Source organism: Lytechinus pictus, chromosome 5, assembly GCF_037042905.1.
Source record: "Lytechinus pictus isolate F3 Inbred chromosome 5, Lp3.0, whole genome shotgun sequence".
NCBI classification, from domain to species: Eukaryota; Metazoa; Echinodermata; class Echinoidea; order Temnopleuroida; family Toxopneustidae; genus Lytechinus; species Lytechinus pictus.
The window spans coordinates 46,106,421-46,130,703 of record NC_087249.1 but is presented as its reverse complement, the minus strand read 5'-3'; the positions used below and the strand labels follow the sequence as shown (position 1 = coordinate 46,130,703).

The 24,283-nt window shown below is 35.1% G+C and overlaps 1 protein-coding gene across 3 annotated transcripts; it reads right to left on the bottom strand.

Annotated features, from left to right (window-relative positions):
• Nucleotides 1–1,025: 1,025 nt before the first annotated feature.
• LOC129261256 (E3 ubiquitin ligase Rnf121-like) lies at nt 1,026–22,909 on the bottom strand. Of its 3 annotated transcripts, none has more exons than XR_010293485.1 (9): nt 22,803–22,909; nt 20,329–20,369; nt 19,723–19,864; nt 16,705–16,859; nt 14,913–15,141; nt 9,163–9,296; nt 7,655–7,756; nt 4,286–4,776; nt 1,026–3,987 (listed from the first exon to the last, which is right to left on the bottom strand). XR_010293485.1 is itself a non-coding variant. In XM_064099097.1 (8 exons), the coding sequence occupies exons 1-8, from the start codon at nt 22,872–22,874 to the stop codon at nt 4,656–4,658; spliced, it is 996 nt and encodes a 331-aa protein (XP_063955167.1). In that variant the 5' UTR covers nt 22,875–22,909; the 3' UTR covers nt 1,026–4,655. The 3 variants fall into 3 exon arrangements, 1 of the variants encoding a protein (XP_063955167.1); XR_010293484.1 differs by having other exon boundaries at nt 1,594–3,797; nt 3,878–4,776; XM_064099097.1 differs by having other exon boundaries at nt 1,026–4,776.
• Between the last annotated feature and the right edge of the window lie 1,374 nt (nt 22,910–24,283).

Sequence of the window (24,283 nt, the reverse complement as noted above, 5' to 3'; positions counted from 1 at the left end):
ACTACTACTACTACCACCACCACTTCTACTACTACTATTACTACTACTACTACTACTACTACTAATACCACTTCTACTACTACTACTACTACTGCTACTACTACTACTACTACTACTACTACTACTAATACTACTACTTCCTTTTTTTCTTGCTTGTCAAATTATCATCAGCAAAATGTGCCCCCTCCCCCCTTGAAAAGTTCTGGATCCGCCCCTGGCCACTACTACCGAGAATTATCGACTTATAGTGGCAGTGACCCCTGCCCCGAAAGCACCAACCCTGACTTATACTACCACCACCAACACAACCACAACCACCAGTACTACTACTACTCCTACTTTAAAAAAGTGGGGGCTGGGGGCTTCAGCCCCCCTCCCACTTTTTTCCAAAATCGTGTACAAAAACGTAAAAATTACCATCTGATTGTGATTTTTTGCATGGTCAGCCCCCCCCCCCAAAAAAAAAAAAAAAAAAAAAATTCTGCGACCCGTCTAGCACTTGTGGAAATGAGGCCTCGTCTACCGGCTCAGACTTCAACCAACAAATATCCTTGCTGCCCAAGTAAGCATTTTGTTTTGAATAATTAAGTTGAATTATTAAACAACTTAAAAGAAAACATATCAACTATTAATATTATGTATTCGATGTCTCATATTTATATCATGATTGATATTTTTTGTATAAGGAAAAAATATATAAATTATTAAAATTCATTTATTGTAACAAAATGATTCTTGTCAATGACTTCATTTGTTTACGTGCTACCACCCCCTCCATTTCCTTACACACCATCTACATATCTGTCTTTCTCTCCGTCTCTTTATTCATCATTTATCCCCGTTTCTATCTCTCTCTCATCATTCGTCATGCTCCGGATGTTCAAAAGGTTGTGCATAACTTTATACACAGCTTTACAATCAGTCACAGTTATTGCTCACATAATCAATAGCTTAACTCTTTGTTTATACCCTTTGTCCCAAACTGTAATCAACCAATAGTAAATATTCAAATACTAGATCACAAATACCATTGAAAAAAATCCAGGCTCTGTATTTTTCATCACTAACAAATCATCATAGTAAATAATTATTCACATCTCATATTATTCCCGGGTATTATTCACACGTCATGGCTTCACCAAGCTCAGACGAAACAAAAAAATAAAGGAAAAGGCAATCTAGTTATATTTGTATCCTATGGGCCATTTCATAAGTTCTGTTTGTGGGTGATGCATGACTCTGATGGCTGGTTAACAATTTTTCATGCTAAATACTAAATGACCAATGTAGTTGAACAAGAACCCGAGAACATGTTCCAGTCCTGGGGGCTGTTTCATAAAGCTGTTTATAAGTTAAGAAGTGACTGTTAGAACGACTGGTGATCCTTTCTTGTGGTAAATGATATTCACCATTAAATGTTCATTGGTGATTATTTAGCATGTAAGAAAGGGTCACCAGTCGTTCTTAAACTTAAGTCGCTCTAATCTTATGAACAGCTTTACGAAATACATGTATTATGTACAATGCTGAAATGACACAAGAAATGGGCGGCAGTCGAGAGCAACAGGTTGGAATAATCGAGAAACAAATAAGTTTGAGGACAACAATTTATTATTTCTTATCAAACACTAAGAATAAAGTGTAACATTGCCATACATACATATAAACTATATTTATAAATAATTCTTCACTCTTTTAGGTATAGTTTCAACTCTTTTACAACAGTCAAGCTCACATGACAAACCCTTTCAAGCTTACTTAGGAGTCAGGTTCACTTTGCTAAGAATTTTGTTCTGTAGAAAAAAAAACGGTCTACCATGGAGGTAGAATCAGTCAATACTTGCCTGTTCAAAAATTTAAAAAGTGAAATAAGATGTCAACTACAAAAATGGTTGACCTTTTCCTTTTTTGGGGGGGTATGTACTTTTTTAACAGCCTGCGAGCCTCTTGTTTGTCTGACCATGCCTGAAACATGGCCGTGTGCAGCATGGGGGTGCGTTTTTTACTGAAAATTTTGACAAAATTCACCTAAGTGTCCACAAAATCTGTTAATTTCACTTATGAAAATGCAGAGCACCCCAAGACAACCCAGTCGCTTCATCCTCTCGCTTTCCAATTTCTTTGAAAACTTTTACGCGTCTTCCTGAACATGAACAGACAACATCACAGGTGTAAATAATTTTGTGCTTTGTAGAAATAGGCAGCTTCTTAAAACTAATTATGTTGGCAGCTGCAAATTTAGCTGTTAAGTTGAGTGACGTTTGAATAGAGTTTTAAAGACAATTCTGCAAGAACATTGAGTACAATTCTTTGATAATTTACACAAAACAAGATGGGATTTATTACAATTGGCTACAGTTATGTGCATATTTTGTTGGCAAGTTCCTGTTGAGTTTTTAACAAGTTTAAGAGATACAAACATGTATCCTTGCTTATTACAGGGACATTATTAATATGATACAACTAACTTTATTTAACTAACTGTGCCCCTCTTCTACACAAGTTCAATGTGAATTATTTCATGTTTCATTACATCCCAAATAAAAAGCAAATATTTCAAAATTTTCCAAAAGATATTTTTATCATAATGGAAAATGAAAATCCCTTTCGACACCAAACAACTAGAATTGGCCAAGAAGAGATGTCATTAATACCAGAAAAAAAGTATTTGACAATTTACATGTATGGATAACTTATGAATCCAACACTAATAGATAAGAAAATACAAACAAAGAGTTTGACAAAAAAAAAGAACATAAATAAATGGCCTTTATTCTGCAACAGACCACAGAAACAGTAGATATTTCCAACAATGATTGATCATGTATCCTTACAAGGCATGCAATTCCCTCATGGGAGGGGGGGGGGGCTAAGACTCCGATTACACAGGGACATCTAACTTCAGCATGACAAAATATATTACACTATTCTTAATGACATACATGTATCATTGATCAGTTTGTCGATCAGTATTGTTGGTGTGAATGTAAACGTTATTTGCTGGTATGAAATTAATATCGATATTCTTCTCAACCTTTTCTGACTCCAAAGCCCATCCAACAATGGTTTTCATTCTCATTATCTTGGAACCGTCCTTTCAAAATGTCAAGGCAAAAAACAAATACGTTCAAATTGAAAAACGATAAAAAATATCATAGAATTAAATAAGTGATTAAATTTGTTCAACAGCAAAATTATCTACCAATATCAACTCCCATTTTCATTTGACTATTCAATTTCTAAACATGATTATCAATTTTTTTCCATTTTATGCAAGTTTGATTTGGTGTTAGTTTTTTTAATAGCAAGCTGAAGCCAAGATCTCCCACTTATTTGACAAATATTTTTCTTTCATTATATTGTTATTTCATTTTTTATGGCTAATCAGAAAGGCTATGCAGATTTATTATGGGACGAAGACCAACAATTGAGAAGCGATGCCCTACATCCTATGAGACCATGCCACTTGAACTTTCAAAACACAAGACAATAACAAGAATATGAAGACTCTGCCTGAGGTTGTAAGATATTCACTTAAAAGTGATTTTTACGAGTAACCACCATTCTCCCATAATGCTGAAAACAGTAAATGAGTTCATTTGTAATTTATTGGTAGATAATACAAATTGAAAAGCATGTTCAGACACAGTGTGGCACGGCTCACTGTTTTACGTTTAACAAATGTGCAGACCTACTTCCAAATCAAAATTTTAAAAACTTGATAACAAAGTCAACAAACTTGTGTAATCATAATTTGAATTAACCAATCAGGAATTTGGTTATTCTTTTTTTTTTTGCTGACAGGATACAGTATTACCAACTGCCTCAGTGACATTTTTAATTTGGCAACCTCACACCTGCTTACTTCCACGTAAGCAAAACTTTGCCAAGCGTTATTGTCAACCACTCTCTGCCACACTATGTCTCAACAAGGACGTGCAGTGCACAATGCCCCACAAGGGGACCGTTTCATGAAAGTTGTCAGCACTGACAAGTTGTCTTTCTCCAACACTTACCATAGTAACAGTCAGAGGCCAGTGCCTTTAGCCAATCAAAACCAAGAATTTCACTGAAATTGTCAGCACTGACAATTTAGTCAGTGCTGACAACTTTCATGAAACACCCACCTACATAAAGTAAAAAGTCCCTAGTTTTCTGTTCTACCTTCTTCAGAGTTCTAAATCTGAACTTCTGTTTTCTTCAGCGACCTGTACAAAACATATACAGTGGCTGACCGTGACCCAGAGGAAAAAATGACTGGAGGGGCACTGTATTGTTTGTCAACAATGCTGTGTGTACAAAGTTTGTAATTCTAAATACTCAAATCATATTTCAATAAACTGGAGAAATTTGATTTCCTTTTGGTTCTTAATTTTTTGCTGATGCACAAAATTGTTTGATTAGATTTTGTTTTGCTTAATGTTTTTGCTCTATAAGGTTTGCCCCCCCCTCCAAAAAAAAAGTATTTTAAGTTAAATTCTGTATTTTTCCTAAATTCCATTAATCTTCTATATATACCGGTATATATTTTTTTCTGTTTACTGTTTCAAGGAAAACTGGGGACTTCAATGTAGAATACGTCCTTTATACTTTAATATTCCCGACAGCATTTGGTAGCAAATATTTAATGATACTATAAAACCGGTAGCTCACCGCTACTCAAGGCCTAATACGTAGTACGATCCTTGCACCAGGAGGAATATAACTGGTTGCCAGGCAACCAAATACCTGATCCAATCGAGCAGCTGTCCGAATAGCATATGCGGACGCTCCCATCTGTTTGATTTATACCAGTCAAGGATACAAATAAATATATGATAGACTTTTTAACACTAGTGCTGAATCTCCACATTTGTTGATAAATCCTTGTTGATAAAGCCTGAAATATAAAACCAATATATGACTTAATTTTCAGTGTACTGTTTGTGTAATATCCCTAAAAATAGTTAAATAATTGTTTCATAAGATCAGTAATATCGAGGATAATCCGATGAGAAATTGTCTGGTGATGTCAAAAAAATGTGTGCCACAAAAGAAATGATGAAAATAATAAATTTGAATAAATAGTAAATTTTACATAGAGTACACTTTCCATCTTTATTAAAGGTCAAGTCCACCCCAGAAAAATGTTGATTTGAATAAATAGAGAAAAATCAAACTAGCATAACACTGAAAATTTCATCAAAGTCGGATGTAAAATAAGTTATGACGTTTTAAACTTTCGTTTATTTTTCACAAAACACTAATATGCACAACTCGGTGACATGCAAATGAGACAGTCGATGATGTCCCTCACTATTTCTATTGTTTTTTATTGTTTGAATAATATAATATTTCATTTTTTAAAGATTTGACAATAAGGACCGACTTGACTTAACCATAGAGTTTTGAACAATGCTTATTCCACATGTTCAGGGGGGAATAAATCGTTGTTTCACTTGACAATCAGGAGAAAATTAGAATATTTAATTTTTCATACAATAAAATACAAAAGAAATAGTGAGTGGATGACGTCATCAGTCTCCTCATTTGCATACCGATCAGGATGTGCATAACTGTTTTATGAAATTAAGCAAAATATTAAATGTCATAACTTTCTTATTTTAGTTTGTTGGATTTTCTCTTTTTATTCAAATCAATTTTTTGTTGGGGTGGACTTGTCATTTAATAGATTATGATGCTTAAGATGCTTATGGAATAGATATGAACCAGGAGAAATACATCATAACTGGCAAGAAAACACCACCTACCTGAAAAGAGAGTAATTGTGGTCTAATAATTACTCCATCTAAACTCGGAGACATTCCATAATCAATTTTTCAATTTTTTTCAATTTATTTTATTTCATTTTCAAGAGAACAAAGTAATGTGGTCAAAATAGTTACAGTGAACTTATACAGACAAAATAAATTCAGGCATGTACAGTATATGATATTTATCTATAAGTAAAAGCAAAACAAAACAGAGAATTATATATAAGCAAAATATCATAACCATTTTAAAATAAAATTCTGAGAAAATGGAGGGATCCATTAAAAAGCAGTGCTTGTATTAGGTGGACCCCTCTAAATAATTATTTTAGAATTGCCTACAAAGACAGATACGAAGATGACAAAACAGGGAACAGCAAAACAAAAAAACAAAGAACAAGAAACAAGAAAACATGGAAGCACACACAAGGGAAATGAAAATAAAATGGGAAAAGAGATAAAGAAAGATAATAGAGCAGGACTTCAACGCGCCGATAATAACCACAAAAAAAAATATAATAAGTTAAGGAGGCATGAAATGGTGAATTTAATGATATAGTTATTTAAAATTGAGGAAATGATGACCTGTATGATTTTAGAAAATTATTTTATTAAGTTTCATTTTAAAAGAACAGAGGGATGGGCTTTTAATGATATCTTCACTAAGGGAGTTCCAGAATCTCGGGCCATCGTATAGAAATGTTTTTTTAGCTAACAGTGTTCTTAAAAGAGGTAAATGGAACTCATTAGACTGTCTCGTAGGGTGATGATGAAATGAACGATTTTGAGGGAACATTGAATCAAATACGTGAGGAAGTGAATTGTTATTATACATAAATTGGCCTTAGTGAAACAGATATAGATCATTTATTTTTAGCAGCTTGTTTTCAGCAAACAATGGGTCTGTGTGTGAAAGAAATGAAGAATGGTTGATTATACGGAGAGATTTCTTTTGTGATAAAAGAAGTCTGTTTAATATAACTTGGTGGGTATTGCCCCAAACAAGAATGCCGTAGTTCAAATATGGTAATATTAAAGAAGAATATAGCATTAATAAGGTTCGTGGAGGAAAATGAAATTTCAGTTTAGTTATTATGCCGATGTTGCGTGAAATCGCTTTACAAATATTTTAAATGTGATATTTCCACGAAAGTTTGTTATCGACAGTTATGCCTAGGAACTTTATAAACGAAACAACTTCTAAAGGGGTATCATCAAACACAATGTTTGCGGGCAGTGTGTCTATGGAGTTACTAAATAACATGTATTTGGTTTTTTTTAGATTAAGGGATAGTTTGTTAGCTCTTATCCACTGAGTAACCTTTTTTAGCTCAGAATTTACTATATTTAGTAGTGTGTTTGGATTTTTATGAGAATAGAAAAGATTAGAAGGGAGGGGTAATTTCTGCAAATGCGTGGTGAATCCGGCCACCCTCATGATCAGGAACTTTACCAGATTTTAAGGCCTGGATGACTGACTAGCTAAGAAAACAACTCAATAATAAAATAACAAAATAAAGAAATTATCTTTTGATGTTGAAGAACTGAATGGCAGAGGATTGCAAAAAAAATCCCCTTAATGTTGATGAAAGTTTATATTGAAACTAAGATGGGATGAAAGTTGGAATCAGCTTGGCATAAGACGTAAATGTAGGTGGAGTACAGTTTATCAGAGAATACTGCTGCAACAGAAATAGTTACAGATAGCATTGATTAACATGAGTTATAGGACATTTTGAACAGAACAGTTATTGCTATATGTAACTATCATAATTATTGAATATCAGCAGTAAAAAGCGGTTGGAAATGGTTTAACTCCAAGATAATGACATTGCAATTGTTAATTTATCATACACTACACATTTTGACATGTGACACAACAAAACATTACAAAAAAAGGATACGGATTTTTAAACATTCTTTTTAAGTCCACCTTCTCCTTGCAGTAAGGGCACGTCTGTTTTTTGCCAACAATACACCAGCCACGTATGCAAAACTCATGAAACCTGCATCAAAAACAAAAATGTGAAGAAAAACAACTTGAAATAATAAAGTAGACTTTATCTTTTCAATTTCAAGCATAAAATAACACTTCCATAAAAAAAAAAAACACTGAAATATATAATGAAATGGAATGTTGTTTAACATGTTGGCTAGTACAGCACTTCATGAACATAATTTTTTTTTTTTTTAATAGTTGACAGATCTGACAACTTTGCTTAATTTTGATTTGCTGAGTAGCACTGCAACTACATGTATGGTACATGTAGCTGTCAGATAAAACAGGATTTGTTGGATAAAAATGTCCAACAAGTAATTTCCTTAAATGCTTCCCATGCCCCCTGTACGAAGTATAGAAACTGGAGTATTCAGCAATATAACGGCTTAATGTTGTCTGCACGTACTAGTACAGTACACAACACACAAACCCTATAATGATCCCCTGTTTCAAACTGCTGCAATGTGTGTAATGTAGCATTTAACTAATAATAGAAATTCACTTTCAGACAAGTATTCATGCATAAAGCCATAAACCTGTAGAGCTTGAAGTCATTCACCCCTCTTTTTCTGCAACATAAACATATTCTACCATAAATTACATGTATGCATTTATCGCTGTCTGAAATAACTGGAAGAATTTACACATGCACTAAAAAAGCTGAGATAATGGAAAGTGAGTACAGTAATTGGAAACAATCATTCATTATGCATGTACAGCTGTGCTCAAAGGTTAGTGAACCCCACAACAAAATTCCCTCCTTCATGCTGAGGGTTGAATTTAGACATCAACACTGCACTGCAATGTTCGGCAAGCAAAGAGAAATGAACTTTAACCCTTACTTAACTGGGGGGTGAATATTGACCCCCCCCCAACGAATTTCGTCAGTACGCCACCGCACAAAATATTTGGACCGCGCTGCTCAGCGACTTTTACTTTCAAATCTTGCGCATCTTTTGAGAACAAACTTGCGGTGCAAGGATACGCACTTCCGAAGTTACACAACATTTTGCAAGTGCATGTCAGACCCAAACTTGCTTTAAAAAAAGGTGATTCCGTGTTCAAAGTCAATGCAAATTCTGTTTTCAACCAAAAATTCATAATTGTATGGTTATTTTTACTTTTGTCCGTTTAAATGGATTTACTTTATGCTATTTATGATCCCAAAAGGGTCCCCAACAAAGTTCATTGAAAAAACAATAGAAAACAAATCTTCAAAAAACAAAGAAATACAGAATAATTATTTAAAAAAAACAATAAAATACTGAGGAAATCAATTAGGTTTTGGCATGGTGAGAAATATAGCAAGGCCGGGGCTTTGATCTCCGCCCCTAGATCTACCAACGGTGAGACCTGCATCCACGGCAGTGGGCTTGTGCCTTCGCTGCTAGATCTGCCGATGGCACAACCTACCTGTGACTACATGACAGCTGGTATATCCTTTCTGCTCCTTCCTCATCTTCGTCCGGTATCCTCATAGTGAGACCGCATACTGCACATATATAAGGTTCCAACGCCCTACCGGGTAAACCAGTCTTTGTATAATACTGTAAAGGGAGATGAGAGGAAAAGTGTTTTAGAATCAGATTGAGAGTAGTCAGTTCCATTTGCAACACTTTGGGAACCTGCTTGGAATGTGGATAGCGAATGCTATTACAATATCTTTAAAAATTGGATCAGAAGTGATTGTGTAGTGTGCACCGGGCGTTGTCTCGCATGGTGGGAGGTCCATGGATATGATTCAATCAAATTCCTATTAAAGGCAGGCTCATAATTATACTGAATTTCAATTAAAGATATATACAAGTTGTGGTAACGATCTCAAAATGAGTTCGAACATCATCCAATAAAATGACCATTCCGAGTGTTTGTATGTAGAAATAAAAAATATGTGCCAAATTGCCCTGGAAAAAATTGTAATTGCTGGGAAATTAGACAAATGAGCATGGAATTCCATAATATGTTGGGTTTTTTTTCAAACCAATATTCATACACTGTCCCACGTATGCCTTTTTGTGTTCATTATCATCAGAAGTATCGGTTTTCAGCTAAGATTTCATGATTTCACAAAGATAAGTTTATTTCCATGTACCAGAACTATATAGATAATATGGTAGCATTTAACCTTGATTTTAAAGACTTTCTCATGAAATGATCGCTGCAACTACTTTCTTTTACCTTTAAGGTATTATTACCACTATTCAGAACTTTGATCATAAAGATTTTATAGGTTGAAATGTTCAGATTAAAGGATTTAATGACATCCTTGAAAATCAGATCAAAACAGATCATATAGAGTGCACCAGCCTTATCTTGCTTGGTGTGGGATGAATGGAGATAATTACATGTACAGTTGAGGCCAAAAGTTTACATACACTCAGGAAACTCAAAGAAAAGTTGACACTTTCCAAACATCATAAAATTGATTGTATCTTATAAAATATTTGTGCTATCATGACGAATTTGATATCAAACAAATAAGTATGTCATACCCCTTCATCACATTGCTTTGTCATCAGGAGCTGAAAAAAATTCAGGTGTCCTTTTTAAAAAAAATCTTCATATTTTAGACAAATTGAAAATAAAAACTTGACAAAAACATTTCATATTTGGGCTAGTTACTTCTCAACACAAACGTTTCTGAATACACTTTTTTGTTCAGTGGTGACATATGATAGAAAATGTGATATAAATCATAGATTTGACATTTATTTATTTCTATGAAACAATGTTTGAAAATATAATAACAAACAATAAAATACATTTGACACAAATATTACGTTTTTGTCTTCAAAGGAAATTCCACCTATAATATACTTTAATCCCAACGGCATCCCAATCATGTGAAGAGCTTAATATGCTCTTTCATTTGATACCAAATTTGTCATGGTAGTATTTTACATTTTTGAAGATATAGTAAATTTTCGATGTTTGGAAAGCAAACAAATTTCACTGAATTACATGGGTGTATGTAAACTTTTGGCCTCATCTGTACATGTCTTGCTCCACACTTACTCTTTATCTGTATCAGCATAATAGCAATGTGGCCTTTGAGGGTATTCTATGTTCACTGTACCTCTGGGACTCTCTATAAAATTTTACCACTTTGTAAATGATTTGTCAAGACAATACAGTAACAAGCTTAACCGCAACATTGAATGTACATTCTATGTAACAGGCCCTAGGTTTATTTGCCAGGTTATTTGTCACAACAATTCTCTAACCTTGTTATTGGAACTATGATTGAATAATGACATCTATGAGTATTATACAAGTTGCATGATTATTATTTATTTAAAAAAAGAAAATTTTTGAATGATTGCAGTGAAATATAAACATCACTTAATTTTTTGTTTCTGGCCTAGTATGGCATAATTGTCACTCCCATTGTGGTATTATTATCACTGCCAACCTTATCCATAGTGGTTAAACTGTTCAAAAAAAAAAATTTGTTACAAAAATCTCTGAGCTTTGTGTGGTGTAGTATGGAAAGCTAGTGGTTTTGATGCCAAAGAATCCTCTATACTTTTTTTGTATAAATCAAGCCATCCTTTGTGCATTTATGTTGGAATGGCAGTGCATAAATGGGAGAGTGTGGGTAGATTACAGCATTAATTGGTCATGTTTTTGGCATGGTTGAGTAGGTGTTCTTGCTCAATTGATACAACACTAACTCTTAATGTTTTTATAAACATTTAGGATTAGCATGTATAAATGGGAGAGTGGGGGTAGATTACAGCATTAATTGGTCATGATTTGGGGCTTGGTTGAGTAGGTGTTCTTGGCAACTTCTTGGTCAATACAATCATCCTTTGTGTTTACGTAGGAATGGCAGTGTATATAAATGGGAGAGTGGGGGAACATTAAAGCATGGATTAGTCATATTTTTGGCATGGTTGAGTAGGTGTTCTTGCTCAATTGATACAACACTAACTCTTGATGTTTTTATAATCATTTAGGATTAGCATGTATAAATGGGAGAGTGGGGGTAGATTACAGCATTAATTGGTCTTGTCTTGGGCATGGTTGAGTAGGTGTTCTTGCTCAATAGAATAACTCTTTATGTGTTTATGTAGGATAGCAGTGGGGGTACATTACAGCATTTATTAGTCATGTTTTGGGCTTGGTTGAGTAGGTGTTCTTGGCAACTTCTTGGTCAATACAATAATCCTTTGTGTCTTCATATCCGAATGGCAGTGTTATAAGTGGGAGAGCAAGGGTAGATTACAGCATTAATTAGTCATATTTTGGGCATGGTTGAGTAGGTGTTCATGTTCGAAACAATAATCCTTTGAGTGTTTATGTAGGAATGGCAGTGTATAAGCATGGAGCTATTAACACTAGCTCCATGGTATAAGTGGGAGAGTAGAGATACATTACAACATTGATTAGTCATGTTTTAGCAGTCAGTCGGCAAGCCCTGAAAAAGTAGCTTCTTTTATCCAAGTGATATTCATGACTAGAGGGTTTTTGCATAGTTAATGGGCTTGGTGCGAACCAAAACACCTCTTTATATTCGGCCATTGCTGCTCTAAATATTGACCAAAAATTCATGTTTTTGGTATCTTTGTAAAGAAGAAGAATCATTCTTTCAGGTCATGTGTTTGGATTTTTAAAAGGATGTTGTAATATAGGAAAAACTTTTGATCTAAAACATGAAACTAAATAATTTTTTCATGCAACAAAAGTTGTTGTTTTCACACTTAATTCTGTTTGAGCACAAATGATTTTTAAATCATGATAAAGCTGAATATCTAAGTTTTAATATGATATAATTTTATAAGAAGATGTATTTTAGATGGGTCAGCAGCCAGCTTTTCATAGGCCAAGTACATTTAGCAGCTCAAAAACAAGAATACTGCGCTCTGATTGGTCATAGAGACCACACACCCACGCAAATTCCAATGTTCCCCTCACTGGGCCTCTGCAAGGTCACACTCACCATGTGGTAATCTCTTCAAATTACCCGCGCCTGTTGCGTTGAAAACATTATTCAGCCAATCAGAACTCTGGATTTTATGTTACTCAGATTTTTCAGAAATCTCGTCTTGCATCTTAATGGAAAAAGCTGGCTGCTGACCCATCTAAAAGATGCCACATATCAAGAGTGACATTGTAAGAAAGTATAGAGTTTGAGCTTTCTGATGATATAAATAATGTTGGTGCCTAAAACACAAAATGTTGCACAATTTGCGAGTGAAAACAGATGAAGAAAATTCTGTTTGATGCATCTTTTCAGGTAAAAAATTCACTTACATGTATTTATCAAAATATTCCATTCAAAAGAAATGACCAATATAAAAGAGTAACATTTACTCTTGCCCATTGTACAAAAATAATCAATATTACTCAAGGAGAAAGTGGTTAAATTCTTTGAGAAAGAAATTCTCACAATTCACGAGATTTTGCAGGGACATGAATTCAGCCACGAGAGGACTTGGATAAATCTTGCTCATTTGCTCATTAACGCAGGGGCTTGCCGACTGACTGTTAGGCATGGTTGAGTAGGTATTCTTGCTCAATACAACAGCAACATCCTGTTATTGCTTGATCCACCAGGATCTTGCACAATTGAGGTTCCATTGTTATGCAGTGTCTGCTAGTCCTACAGGTAATCATTCTGTTGTCCCTGGGTACCGTAACACAAAGGTTAGTGATTACTGTACTAGCTGTTATTTTCGTGTACAGAATTTGTGATCTGAAGATGCACTTCCAGTGCAAATCATGTGCACAATTATGCTCCTCAAAGTCCCTATGCTGATGTGTTTTTTGTACATAATTAGGTTCCTGTAAAAACAGTTACAAAATGTGGAAAAAAGTGGCTTAAATTTCACTTTTTTGTACCTTTAGATCTGAAAATTCATCATGTCACAGTTTGATCTGTAAGAGTAATCTTTTGAAGTTGTGTTGTGTTAGATTCACTTTTTAAAAAGTTGGTTTCAGTGCAAAAATGTTTAATTTTGTTTACAGAATCTTACACCGAAAAAGCTCTGGTCATGTGACTTATGAATATTAATGTGTATGCAAATAGCTGCCAATACGTGTGTATATAGTGAATCAGATGACAAAATCAAATTATTTCATGGAAAATACATTTTAATATTACAGTGAGTGAATAAATATCAATAGAATTATGTGAGAAAATAGTTTAGGCTTGATTTTGTATGAGAAATAAAAAAAATGAAATTCTAGCTAACTTTTTGAATCACTAACTGTACTTTCTACACCTTATTTTTTGTACATACAGAGGTGCATATCTCATTTTTTTCACTACACATGATGTTTTTAATAGGAAAGCTTTGCTGTTGGGGATATTGGCACTTACTAATAAATGTGTCAATCTTTTCGCGGCTGATCTGCAATTCGCGAAATCTGCGGGGAAAAAAAACGCAAAAATAACAGCTCGTACAGTAATCGTATGCTTGATTTTCAAGATTGATTGTACATTGTAGCCAATGGAATCAATCGTAGAAAAATATTCTATGATCAATGCTAAGCTTTGTGTCATGGGCCCCTGGCTGCTGTTGATTATCTCCTTCTCCAAACGCTCACAAAACCCCTTCTTTTTCCATACTATCCACACAAAGCCCAGAGATTTCAGTATACCAAATGAACACTTTTAAACAGTTAAACCACTATGGATAAGTTTGGTAGTGATGTGCACAGAGAGCTCAGTTCTTTACAACCTACTAACTATACCTATAAGAAATGTAGGAACTAACATTTGGACTTCATTATCTTTATACATACGAATTTGTAACAATATTTTATTATTCAAGAAGAATCTGAAGGATTTACTTCTCCCAGAATACTGTAAATGATATTTTTTCCAAATATTTTTCATAATTTTGAGGTAAATTATGATTTTTTTTATTAGATGCAAATGATGTCTATATCTTAACATGCTATCAGGGCATCATTTTTGCTTTTGTTTTAATTTAGTTTTTGTTTCATGAATGCTTATTTCGAGCCATGTTTTAGTTCAAACGAATTACTTACCTATTTTTTTATTTAAGGGACTCTGCACTTCAAACACAGTTCCTACTATGTATTGTTATCAATGTAACACAAAATTCTGTCAATTTATTTTTGTTACGCATGGTGAAAAATAAAACAAACAAACTGGGCATACTGCATAATCGTTGGAAAACTTTCCGACTTACACCAATGTGTGATGCCATCGATTCCGAACAGATCTCTGCAAAGTCCCTGCCGAGCACGCCGTAGTATAAACCATAAAACAGGAACACCATGCCACAGTCCATTGCAATCTCAGGTTTGATCATCAAGATGAGATTTAAACCCACGAATGTCAGCATTATGATTGTGTACCCTATAATTCCGAGTCCATAACTGATTTTGTATATTGAGTAAAAGTAACGGTATACTAATCTGTGAATGGGGAGGGGGAAAAAAAACACAGAAAAATGCATGTTAAAGAAATTTGGTTTCAAATAAACGTTAACTGAAATACTGAATGGAAATAAAATCAAAGTGCTGGATGAAAAGAGTAAAAAGAAATATCTCATCATGTTCAACTTACACTCAATCATTGTATAAAACTAGGGTGTTTTATAGCATGGGTGTATTTCTTTTTTTTTATAAAGAAATGTAGTCACACTACAATCACAGAATTTCAGATAACAAAGTACAAGTATCTTGAAATAAGAAAAAAAAATCTACAAAACTATTGATAAATTTTTTAATTTCAGTCCATGAGGAAAGAAAAGGTCCCAGTGTTGGATAAAAATATTACATTACAATTGGATCCTACAGTACTTCAACAAGTTTGCTAGTACATGTACATCAAAGTTTAGTTGTAGACATCATAGTTTACTTTGGAAATACTTTAGTTTACAGTCAAAGTACTATTCCATCGCAGAGGTATCTTGAAGCAGGGAAGCAAGTGGCAAATCGACCCAGGGGATGAAATTTGTTTTAAGGAAAATTATACATGAGTTGTGCATGTCACAAGCTCACAGAGCAAGCACAAAGTCCTATTCGCCAGGGTCCCTAAAAGCTATGGGGTTCTAGACGCTCTCTGCTGCAATCTGCGCATATCTGATGAGTCTTTCCTCCTCAAATTTTGTTTTTGAAAAAAATATGAATAAGAACATGGCTCATAAAAATTAAATTAGATTCTAATTCAAAAGCAAGCCATCAAGTTAATTGTTCACACAAGCATCGATAAATATCACTCTCCTCCAACCTCCATTTACATAGGTGATGTACTCAAATGAAGATAAAAGAAATTTGTATTGGCAGTGTCAAAGTCATTACCAAAATTGCACTTGTCCCAGCCCCTTGCTAGCGGCCTGCCCAGCTGGGAAGAGAGCGCCAGCTCAATCTCCCCAGTAGACACACAACACTACTTGCGCCACAAACAAACTGCAAGGTGATGCAAAGCTTGAGCTAAAAAAAAAAGTTGCATACTCAAGATATTGAAGATAAATCATGTCTTTAACCCTATTTTAATTGGACTATTTCCAATCAGGTTTTTATGGGGGGGGGGGGTTAATTTCACATCCCCTTCAAATCTCAACCAATGATCGCGCGATTGCCGCAAAAATTTGCATGTGCTTAGAGTCGGATGTAAACTACAAGATTGCATCATAGAACTCACAATATGAAAAAATGAATCCATATTTTATTGTTCAAAATAGACATGAAATGAAATACTATTCTTCATAATTTGTAATTACAATTAATTTGTAATAAATGTACAAAATTAAGTATTTGCCTTTATACTATAACCCTATTTAGCCTGGGCTATTGTGATTGGCTGGCGCGTTCGTACGCTCAGCTGGATTTTCCTCCATAGAACAGTTGGTCGAACCTCTACCATTACGAGCCCAATGACCGTCATTGGTCTATTGACAGAGGGGATACCGCGGAGCCAGACGAAGTCTAAGCGGATCATATCCCTGACAGAAATACACTGGTCCCAGTACATACCTTGGTGTTGTTCCCGGCAAAGGTTTCCTTGTTGCTTTATAAACAATAATACTGGTAACAAACGAAAAGATGGCCCATATGACCAGAAATCGGGTCCAATGCATAGATACGCAGAAATAAAGAGGTATGACCCACATGCCAAACAGTGTTGCCATCTGAAAAATCAGAAAAGAGAGGCAAGAAAAAAAGGCATTAATTACATGTTAAAAATTGTAAGATATTACATCATCATCGGGGGGGGGGGGGTAGGGGGGATGGGGGAGTAGGTTGGGGTCGGTATATTTACTGATATAATTTTTTATCATTAAAGAAATCAAGGACATTTTCTAAATGAATACTTAAAGTATTCATAACTTTCCTATATTCTATGAAAAATAATCCTAGTGGGTATTGAACATTGTTTCATACAGGAAACTACTTCCGTATTCATTGTTAAAATTGAAACCCGGAATGTATGTTTTTTTTACTCTTCTCTTTCTTATTTGCTCTGAACATCCTTGAGCATGTAATGTAGATTATATATTGTTCTCTGGTGAAACAGGTAAACAGGTAGTCATAGAATTGTGACTGGTAGTGTAACAAGTTGACTTCCCTGACATACATGTATGTATATAATTTTGAAGCAAGCTTTACCTTTTACTAAAAGGAGAAAAAGTTTTGTCACAGATTGACATTTCCAGTGTCATGGATGGACATTTGGCATCACAGATGGACATTTTGTGTCACAGATGGGCATAACCCCAATTAAAATTGATATTTCAGCCCAGTACCCAATTTTCTTTGTCAACAGGACAGAGATGTCCCAGCTATAATGCAGTCAGTAAGCATTATTTGTCTCATTGAGCGTGTGGAAACTATTTCGCACCAGCTGTGACCTTTGACCTGCAGACTCCAACTTGAACTTGACTTGTATTTTACTGTCATCTACGTACATGTACATACCAATTTTTGTTTAATTTTGTTAAATATTTATCAAGTTATCACCCCAAAACTATTTTGCACATATAATGAGCTGTGAGTACCGTGACCTTTGACATTTTATCGACAGACTCCAAATTCGAACTTGACTTGTATTTCAGTGTCATACATACAAACCAAAACATTTCTAATTCCGTCAAATATTTATCAACTTATCAGCCAGAAACCAATCCGCATACATGTATGTAATGAGCTGTAACTTTTTACCTTGGACTTGAGGACTCCAAATTTGAAAATTACCTGTATTTTACTGTGACCTACCTACACACCAAAAATATTTCAAATCTGTCAAACGTTTTTTTTTTTAATTATCATGCCGAAACAAATTAGGGGGATGGACGGACGGTGCAATATTCAATGCCCCCTCCAGACTTTATCAATGGAGCATGAAAATACTTGCGTGTGAGTGAGAGTTGGGGGAGGGGATATTTGGGGATATATTTATGAATTACAATACCATTTATTGGATTTATGTAATGAAATATCTCTCCAAACTGATAAAACACAATTAACACAAGAAATCTCCTACACATACCATTGCAACATAATGCAAATATCCGTAACTGATAAAATTTTGTCCATCCTTGACAATATTAAAATTCAACTTTCGCATATGAATATTTATTGATCTGGGTTTTATACTTAGGTCTTTTGCTAGTGAGATAGCTCAGCATGTTTTTGTTCCAAGTTTATTGCTCTAGCAATAGAACATACAACTTTTAAATTTTCTCACAGACTAACAAATTTGCTTAAACATGAATATAAAAATGCGGTATGACCATTCCTGGACAAATATTTTCCAATATTTTTTTGTATTTTTAAATGGTGTTTCATCTATAATTACTTGTAAACAAAACTCAAGGCAATCTAATGATTGTCAAAATAGGACCAAATCAATACCGGTATTTCTTAAAAGTGTGGCATCCCTAACAGCAGTGTTCAACACCCCTATTCGAAAGTGAGTCATTCCAGTCACTTTCCGGACTTTACCAGATAAACAAATATGGATTTTACATGTAGAAACTTTAGATATCAATGACAGATCCGGCAGTGATTACATCATAAGACTATAAACATGAATTTTTTACCCCAATGCTCACTTTGTTTAACCCGATCAGGCTCTGACAGTCTATTGGGTTACTGATGGCATAAAGGCCTTTCATTTTCATGTATGAAACACAGACTCTAAGACTTATAAAGTAATGGCCACATTCTTGTAATTCAATTTGGCCATGCCAAGTTGAATACAGCACCATTTCATTCAGGGGATGTATTGTTTGAGCACAATGGTCAACCCCTATAAGCTACAGTGTCTTTAATATCCTGCTGGACCCACCCCTGCAGCTCAACAGGAACAACAAGAAAAGGGATGGGCTAACACCTATTGAAAACAAAAACAAAAGCTGCAAGTTGATTCAAGGAAGATTAAATGTATGCTATCAACCACATTTTAAATAATACTGAGTGTTCAAATACAATATTAGCAAAAAAAACACAGGATCACACAGTAAAGCCATTTATAGGCAGAAACAGAATTTTACAACCAATGCATATCAAATTTACCAAAAGCAAAACAAAAATCCGAAACATTCTATCAATGCTGAAAGTAAAATGGATCATATTGCCTCTTAAAATAAAATGGATATTGATGAGCTTTGTAATTTATATAGCAATTCACACTGGTATCAGGCTTCTGAAAATCACCTCAGCAGAAGAGTGGTGTGCCGTATGAAAGTTCAAAGCCAAACCTGTGGAATGTTACAAACAGCATTCTAAGTTTCAGAACCCATCAATGAGTTTTGCATAAATTACAAGAGATAAAGCTCCTTCCAAACAATATCCCTGAAAGAAGGATGCTAGAAAATTTAGAATAATACCTTGGTCACATTTGATCTACGGCGGCTGTACGGCGAGTCGAAAACAGCCGTTTTAACATTTTTTGGTAATAGCTACATATATATACATGGTCTGAATAAAAATGGATGAAACGGCTGTTTTCGACTCGCCGTAGAGCAAATGTGACCGAGGTATAAGACAGACCTGGTATGATTTGAAGTGTCTCTGTTTCCACTGGACGAGAAGTATCTGTGCTACAAATAGTGTTGCTATTAAGATTAAAATCATCTCTGCATGCATCGCTTCATGGCCTTTGTGCTTCTCATGCATTCTCTGATGTTGAATCCTGTAGAAGAGAGAGAGTTACGAGGGGACAGGGAGGGAGGGAGAGAGGAGAATGACTAAATTTTCCATGTAATGGATTTGCAGTTTATCAAAAATTTGTGTGGCAATGCCTTGAAAGTCTCCCCATATCTCATAAAGTAAATTGCTCATATTGCTGCCAAAAGATTGAACCATAAAGAGTAGGACTTGTTCTTTCATTTTCTGCAAAAATCTCAAAATGGAGTTTTGACCAAAATCGACTGATACAAAAATTTGTGTGCCATTGCCTTGTAAGTCTCTGCTTATCTCATAAAGTAAATTGCCCATATTGCTGCCAAAAGATTGAACCATAAAGAGTAGGACTTGTTCTTTCATTTTCTGCAAAAATCTCAAAATTGATAGTTTTGACCAAAATCGACTGATACAAAGGTTTGGGTGAATGTCGGTGATACCGGTATTCTTTCTTTGACCCTCCAGTTTACTTACCGTATTCTTTCTTGTTCCGGTAACTTGGAAAGATCCAGTGTCTGGAAAAAAAAAAAAAATTTTTATATAATAAATGATCACTACTGTTCTATCGGTGAGAAAATCTGTACCTAAAATTGCTGCAGACCTCCACACATGTGCAATTCACCTTCGCCATTTTCCATTCAGCAGAGAATTTGATTATTTTGATACAAGTGATGATTTTTCATCCATGCATTGCTCAGTGAAATATGAAAATTGAAATGAATGCCTCATTGAATGGAAAGCTTTCACCTCAACTCAAGTGTTCTGTCCATTGCTATCATACAGTAGAGGCGTACGGCCAATATGGGAGACTGTCTCAGACTGTGAGAGAGATTATCTCCAATATCAGAGACTTTTGTAAAGAATTTGGGTATCCAATTTCAGAGACAGTCTCCAGTTTAAGAGATCAATTTCCTTTGGTTGTTTACATTTGCTTCAAAAGGATTACCTTGGCGGCAAATAAATGTGATAAGATAAGCAGATTCCTCATGAAAAATTACCCATTTTCACAGTCTACTTTAAAAATTGACTTGTCTTCTTTTGTTTTGATAAGGATTTTTGTTGTCATCCACACACAGCGTACATGTAGCTCAGTCGGTTAGAGCGCATGTTTCTGATAAGATCAAAAAATCTGATGCTATAGCGTTGTGTGTTAGCCACCCACGGCTACATCTCAGCCGCCGACTACAGAATAATTGAAGGCACGGCGCATTCAACAAATGACTTTAATTTACGAAAAATTAATACGAGGACTTACAGAATGAAGTCCTCCTACGAAACTTACGAAACGATGTGAAGTCAATTCCTCATAATTTGATGAATATCCCTCAAAATGCGTCATTTAAGCGTTGATTTTTCTTCTCGTTGAAAAACTACGAGAGCTACCTTTCTAGCTCTCAAATTTTTCGTCTAATGAGCGAAAGAGGGCGCGCGATTTATCTTCATATCAAAGACACTACAATTGAAAGACTAGACACAGAAATTATCTTACACGTAAATCGATGCAAAGCGTTACGTGAAGTCAGCAAAGTGTTCAATCTTTTTACTGTAAAGACTTTGGTGGAACGTTAATTGACAAACGAACGGTAGCACTTGCGGGGCTTTGTTCAAGGTACATAGAAATTTCTATATTTTTTGTTTAATTTGTCATCGTTTTGAATATTTTCCAAAAAGTATTATCGTCAGCAAAAATAATAAAAAGTATGTTTTTTAAGTTATTGCATTTATTGGGGTCTCTATTTTATCAAATTATTGGAATTGCGCATACAATGAATCATGAATCTAGTTTAAAAAATACCACCAAGCTGAATTAAGGTTGCGAACTGTATTAGCGCCACCAACGACCTTCCTTTTATTTCCGTGGAAGAGACGTGCTAAGCCACTTTCCAGGCGGAGGTAAGCGATTTTGCTCTTTTTTGTGTCCTTTTTAAATTAAAAAAATATGTTAAAAATTGATAATGGAACGCTTTCTACCAGAAAAAGCCCTGGTGAGTAGCTAACATCATTCACGTTATGAAGCGATGTTAACGACAACTCTAAAATCCACTACAAAAACACGTTGGTTGTGCGAGGTTCGTATAGCATATACTAACCTCGCAATAGTGTGTGTGTGTTAGTGTGCCTCACCACTGTATTCAGTGCAGGTGTGAATGCAGTTGGAAAACACTCCATTGGAAAAAATGGAAAGGACGCAAATGTTGGTCCCATAACTATAGGAGAGTCACAACCTATGCACGTTAAAACCAATTTAGTCAATACACCATTCGTCAAAGAGTAGGGTGTTCACCCGGTGTATTGCACCTGCCGGTCCCGGAAAAAAATATCAGGTCAAATCAACAATCTTGACGTTCATATGCCATAATTATGATTGTGGGCATTAACGGAAAGACAAGACTGTAGACAAGACAAAACAAATGGGCTTCTGACCTCAGAGTCAGACTCAGTGAGACAAAAATTTTGAGTGGAAAAATTAAGCTTTTAATTTATTATTGTTGTCTTGACTGTTGTTTCTTTTGCAAAGCAACTCATTTGCAAAAGAACAAAAGAACTTTCAGCTTAGCAAGTCTCTAATAGTAGTATTTGATGGGAGAGATTGCCTCCCATATTGGAGTCTGGAGTCATAGACCAAACTCTAACATTATTATCAATATCAGGTTCATTTTGTAAATCTGTAGACTGTAGAGTATAGTGCAGCTGCAGCGCTCAGTCACATGCATGCTTTTTTACAGTCACACAGGTCAGAGTCACACGTCACCAATGACCAAGGGCAAGGCCAAGCCGATCGCACTCACACTCACTCACAGTATTGCGAGGGTACACTGTCACTACACTCTCCAACTGGCAACTCAACTTCAATTCGGTTCATACTCCCTACCACGTGCTAATTATGCATAAGGACGTAGCAAAAAAGACATAGAATCGTATTATAATTACAACTGTGAATGATTTACCGGCTTTGGAGGCGGATGAACCACCATTTTGGTGTCGTTCAAGGGAACCTTTATCTCCATGGGCGCGTCCATTTTGGATTATTTTCGGTGACACAAAAAGGAGGCCCTCTATATGCGCTATATGCTGATTTGTGATTTATTGATTGATGAAAAGCGAATTTACGGTATATATACAGTGTTTCTATCTCTTTTTTCTTTTCTTTTCTTTTTTCTCTCTTTTTTTAACAGGCTGGAGTCAGCAGTTAACAAAATATAAGGCAAAATATGTGCATAGATATAGTCATGCAACACACCTTAACACTTTTAAGTTTTGAGACATTAATAAATATGGTTATTATATAGATCAATGTAATTTCAGGTAACTTGTTTTTTTTCCATCATTTTGTTGAAACAAATGTTTTTTTTTTCATCTGCAAGAGCAGCGCGCATTTTAGCTTGCAGGCATGCAGCTTGAGCGCCGTGATGAGCGAGTGCGCCACGCATTTTTATTATTAAATACACTTTTTTTTTTTGGGGGGGATACACTTTTTCATCAGGTTTAACTGAGACCATGGTCTAACTCTGTGCTAAAATCATGGGAAGCCAAAAGTGTCAAAATTTTTATTAAGTTGTATGTTTCTTATATTTACCATGTTTACTGTGCTATTTCCTGATTCTTCAATGGTGAAGACAATTATATTTATACCTCCTGGACAATTATGAATGATTTGAGAGCCAATTTTGAGCTAAAATATGACATCGATCTCTATACTGTTACTGATTTATGTAACAATTGGCTATCCATACTTAAACCACAACTTTAAACCTGAGTTTTAGTTAAACCCGACTTCAGAATACGGGCCACTATAATTTTTCATTCCCAGACGTTGGCAGCTAGGTCTGGACTAAATATATACATGTTTTATCATTTGACATTGTTTGGCATGTTTAAAGATCGAGGTATTTATCAAGTTTAGCTATCCAAAATATGTGTTATTTTACCCAAATCTATATATGTTTCTATTCAGGAAGTTTTCTTCCTATAGGCCCTATATGTTTAAGAGTCAATGCAGGATATAAAATGACATGCAGTTAAATAATCCTGCATTAGAATTTAATTCTATACGATTGTGCAGGGCTTAGTCCCTATTACATGAAAACTCCAAATGGGTTATAGCTGTACACAGTGGCATACCGGTCACGGCATTGGGGGGGGGGGGCACCAGCACAAATTTCAATTCACTTAGGGAGCGCGCTTCGCGCGCTCAGTTGTCAGGTATACTGACCTATTAGAGATATTTGAAGGACATGCTGTGCCATTAAATGGATATGTATCTCACTGATTAAATAGTGCGAGCGCGAAGCGCGAGCCGAAAATTTTTGATATTCAGAGCATAAAAGGGACATTATAAGCAATTTTTTGGTAATCATGATAATAACTGTCTCGCTAAACAAACAATGCGAGCGCGAAGCGCAAGCTAAAATTTTTTGTATATATTGAC

Bases quoted from the DNA above. Each gene is read 5' to 3' on its own strand.
- LOC129261256 (XM_064099097.1), bottom strand. From the start codon at position 22,874: ATGGACGCGCCCATGGAGATAAAGGTTCCCTTGAACGACACCAAAATG. The intron at 15,142-16,704 runs GTATGTACTGGG...CCCCATTCACAG, and splicing joins TTGCCGGGAACAACACCAAG to ATTAGTATACCGTTACTTTT. The intron at 9,297-14,912 runs GTAAGTCGGAAA...CTCCCTTTACAG, and splicing joins CGATGGCATCACACATTGGT to TATTATACAAAGACTGGTTT.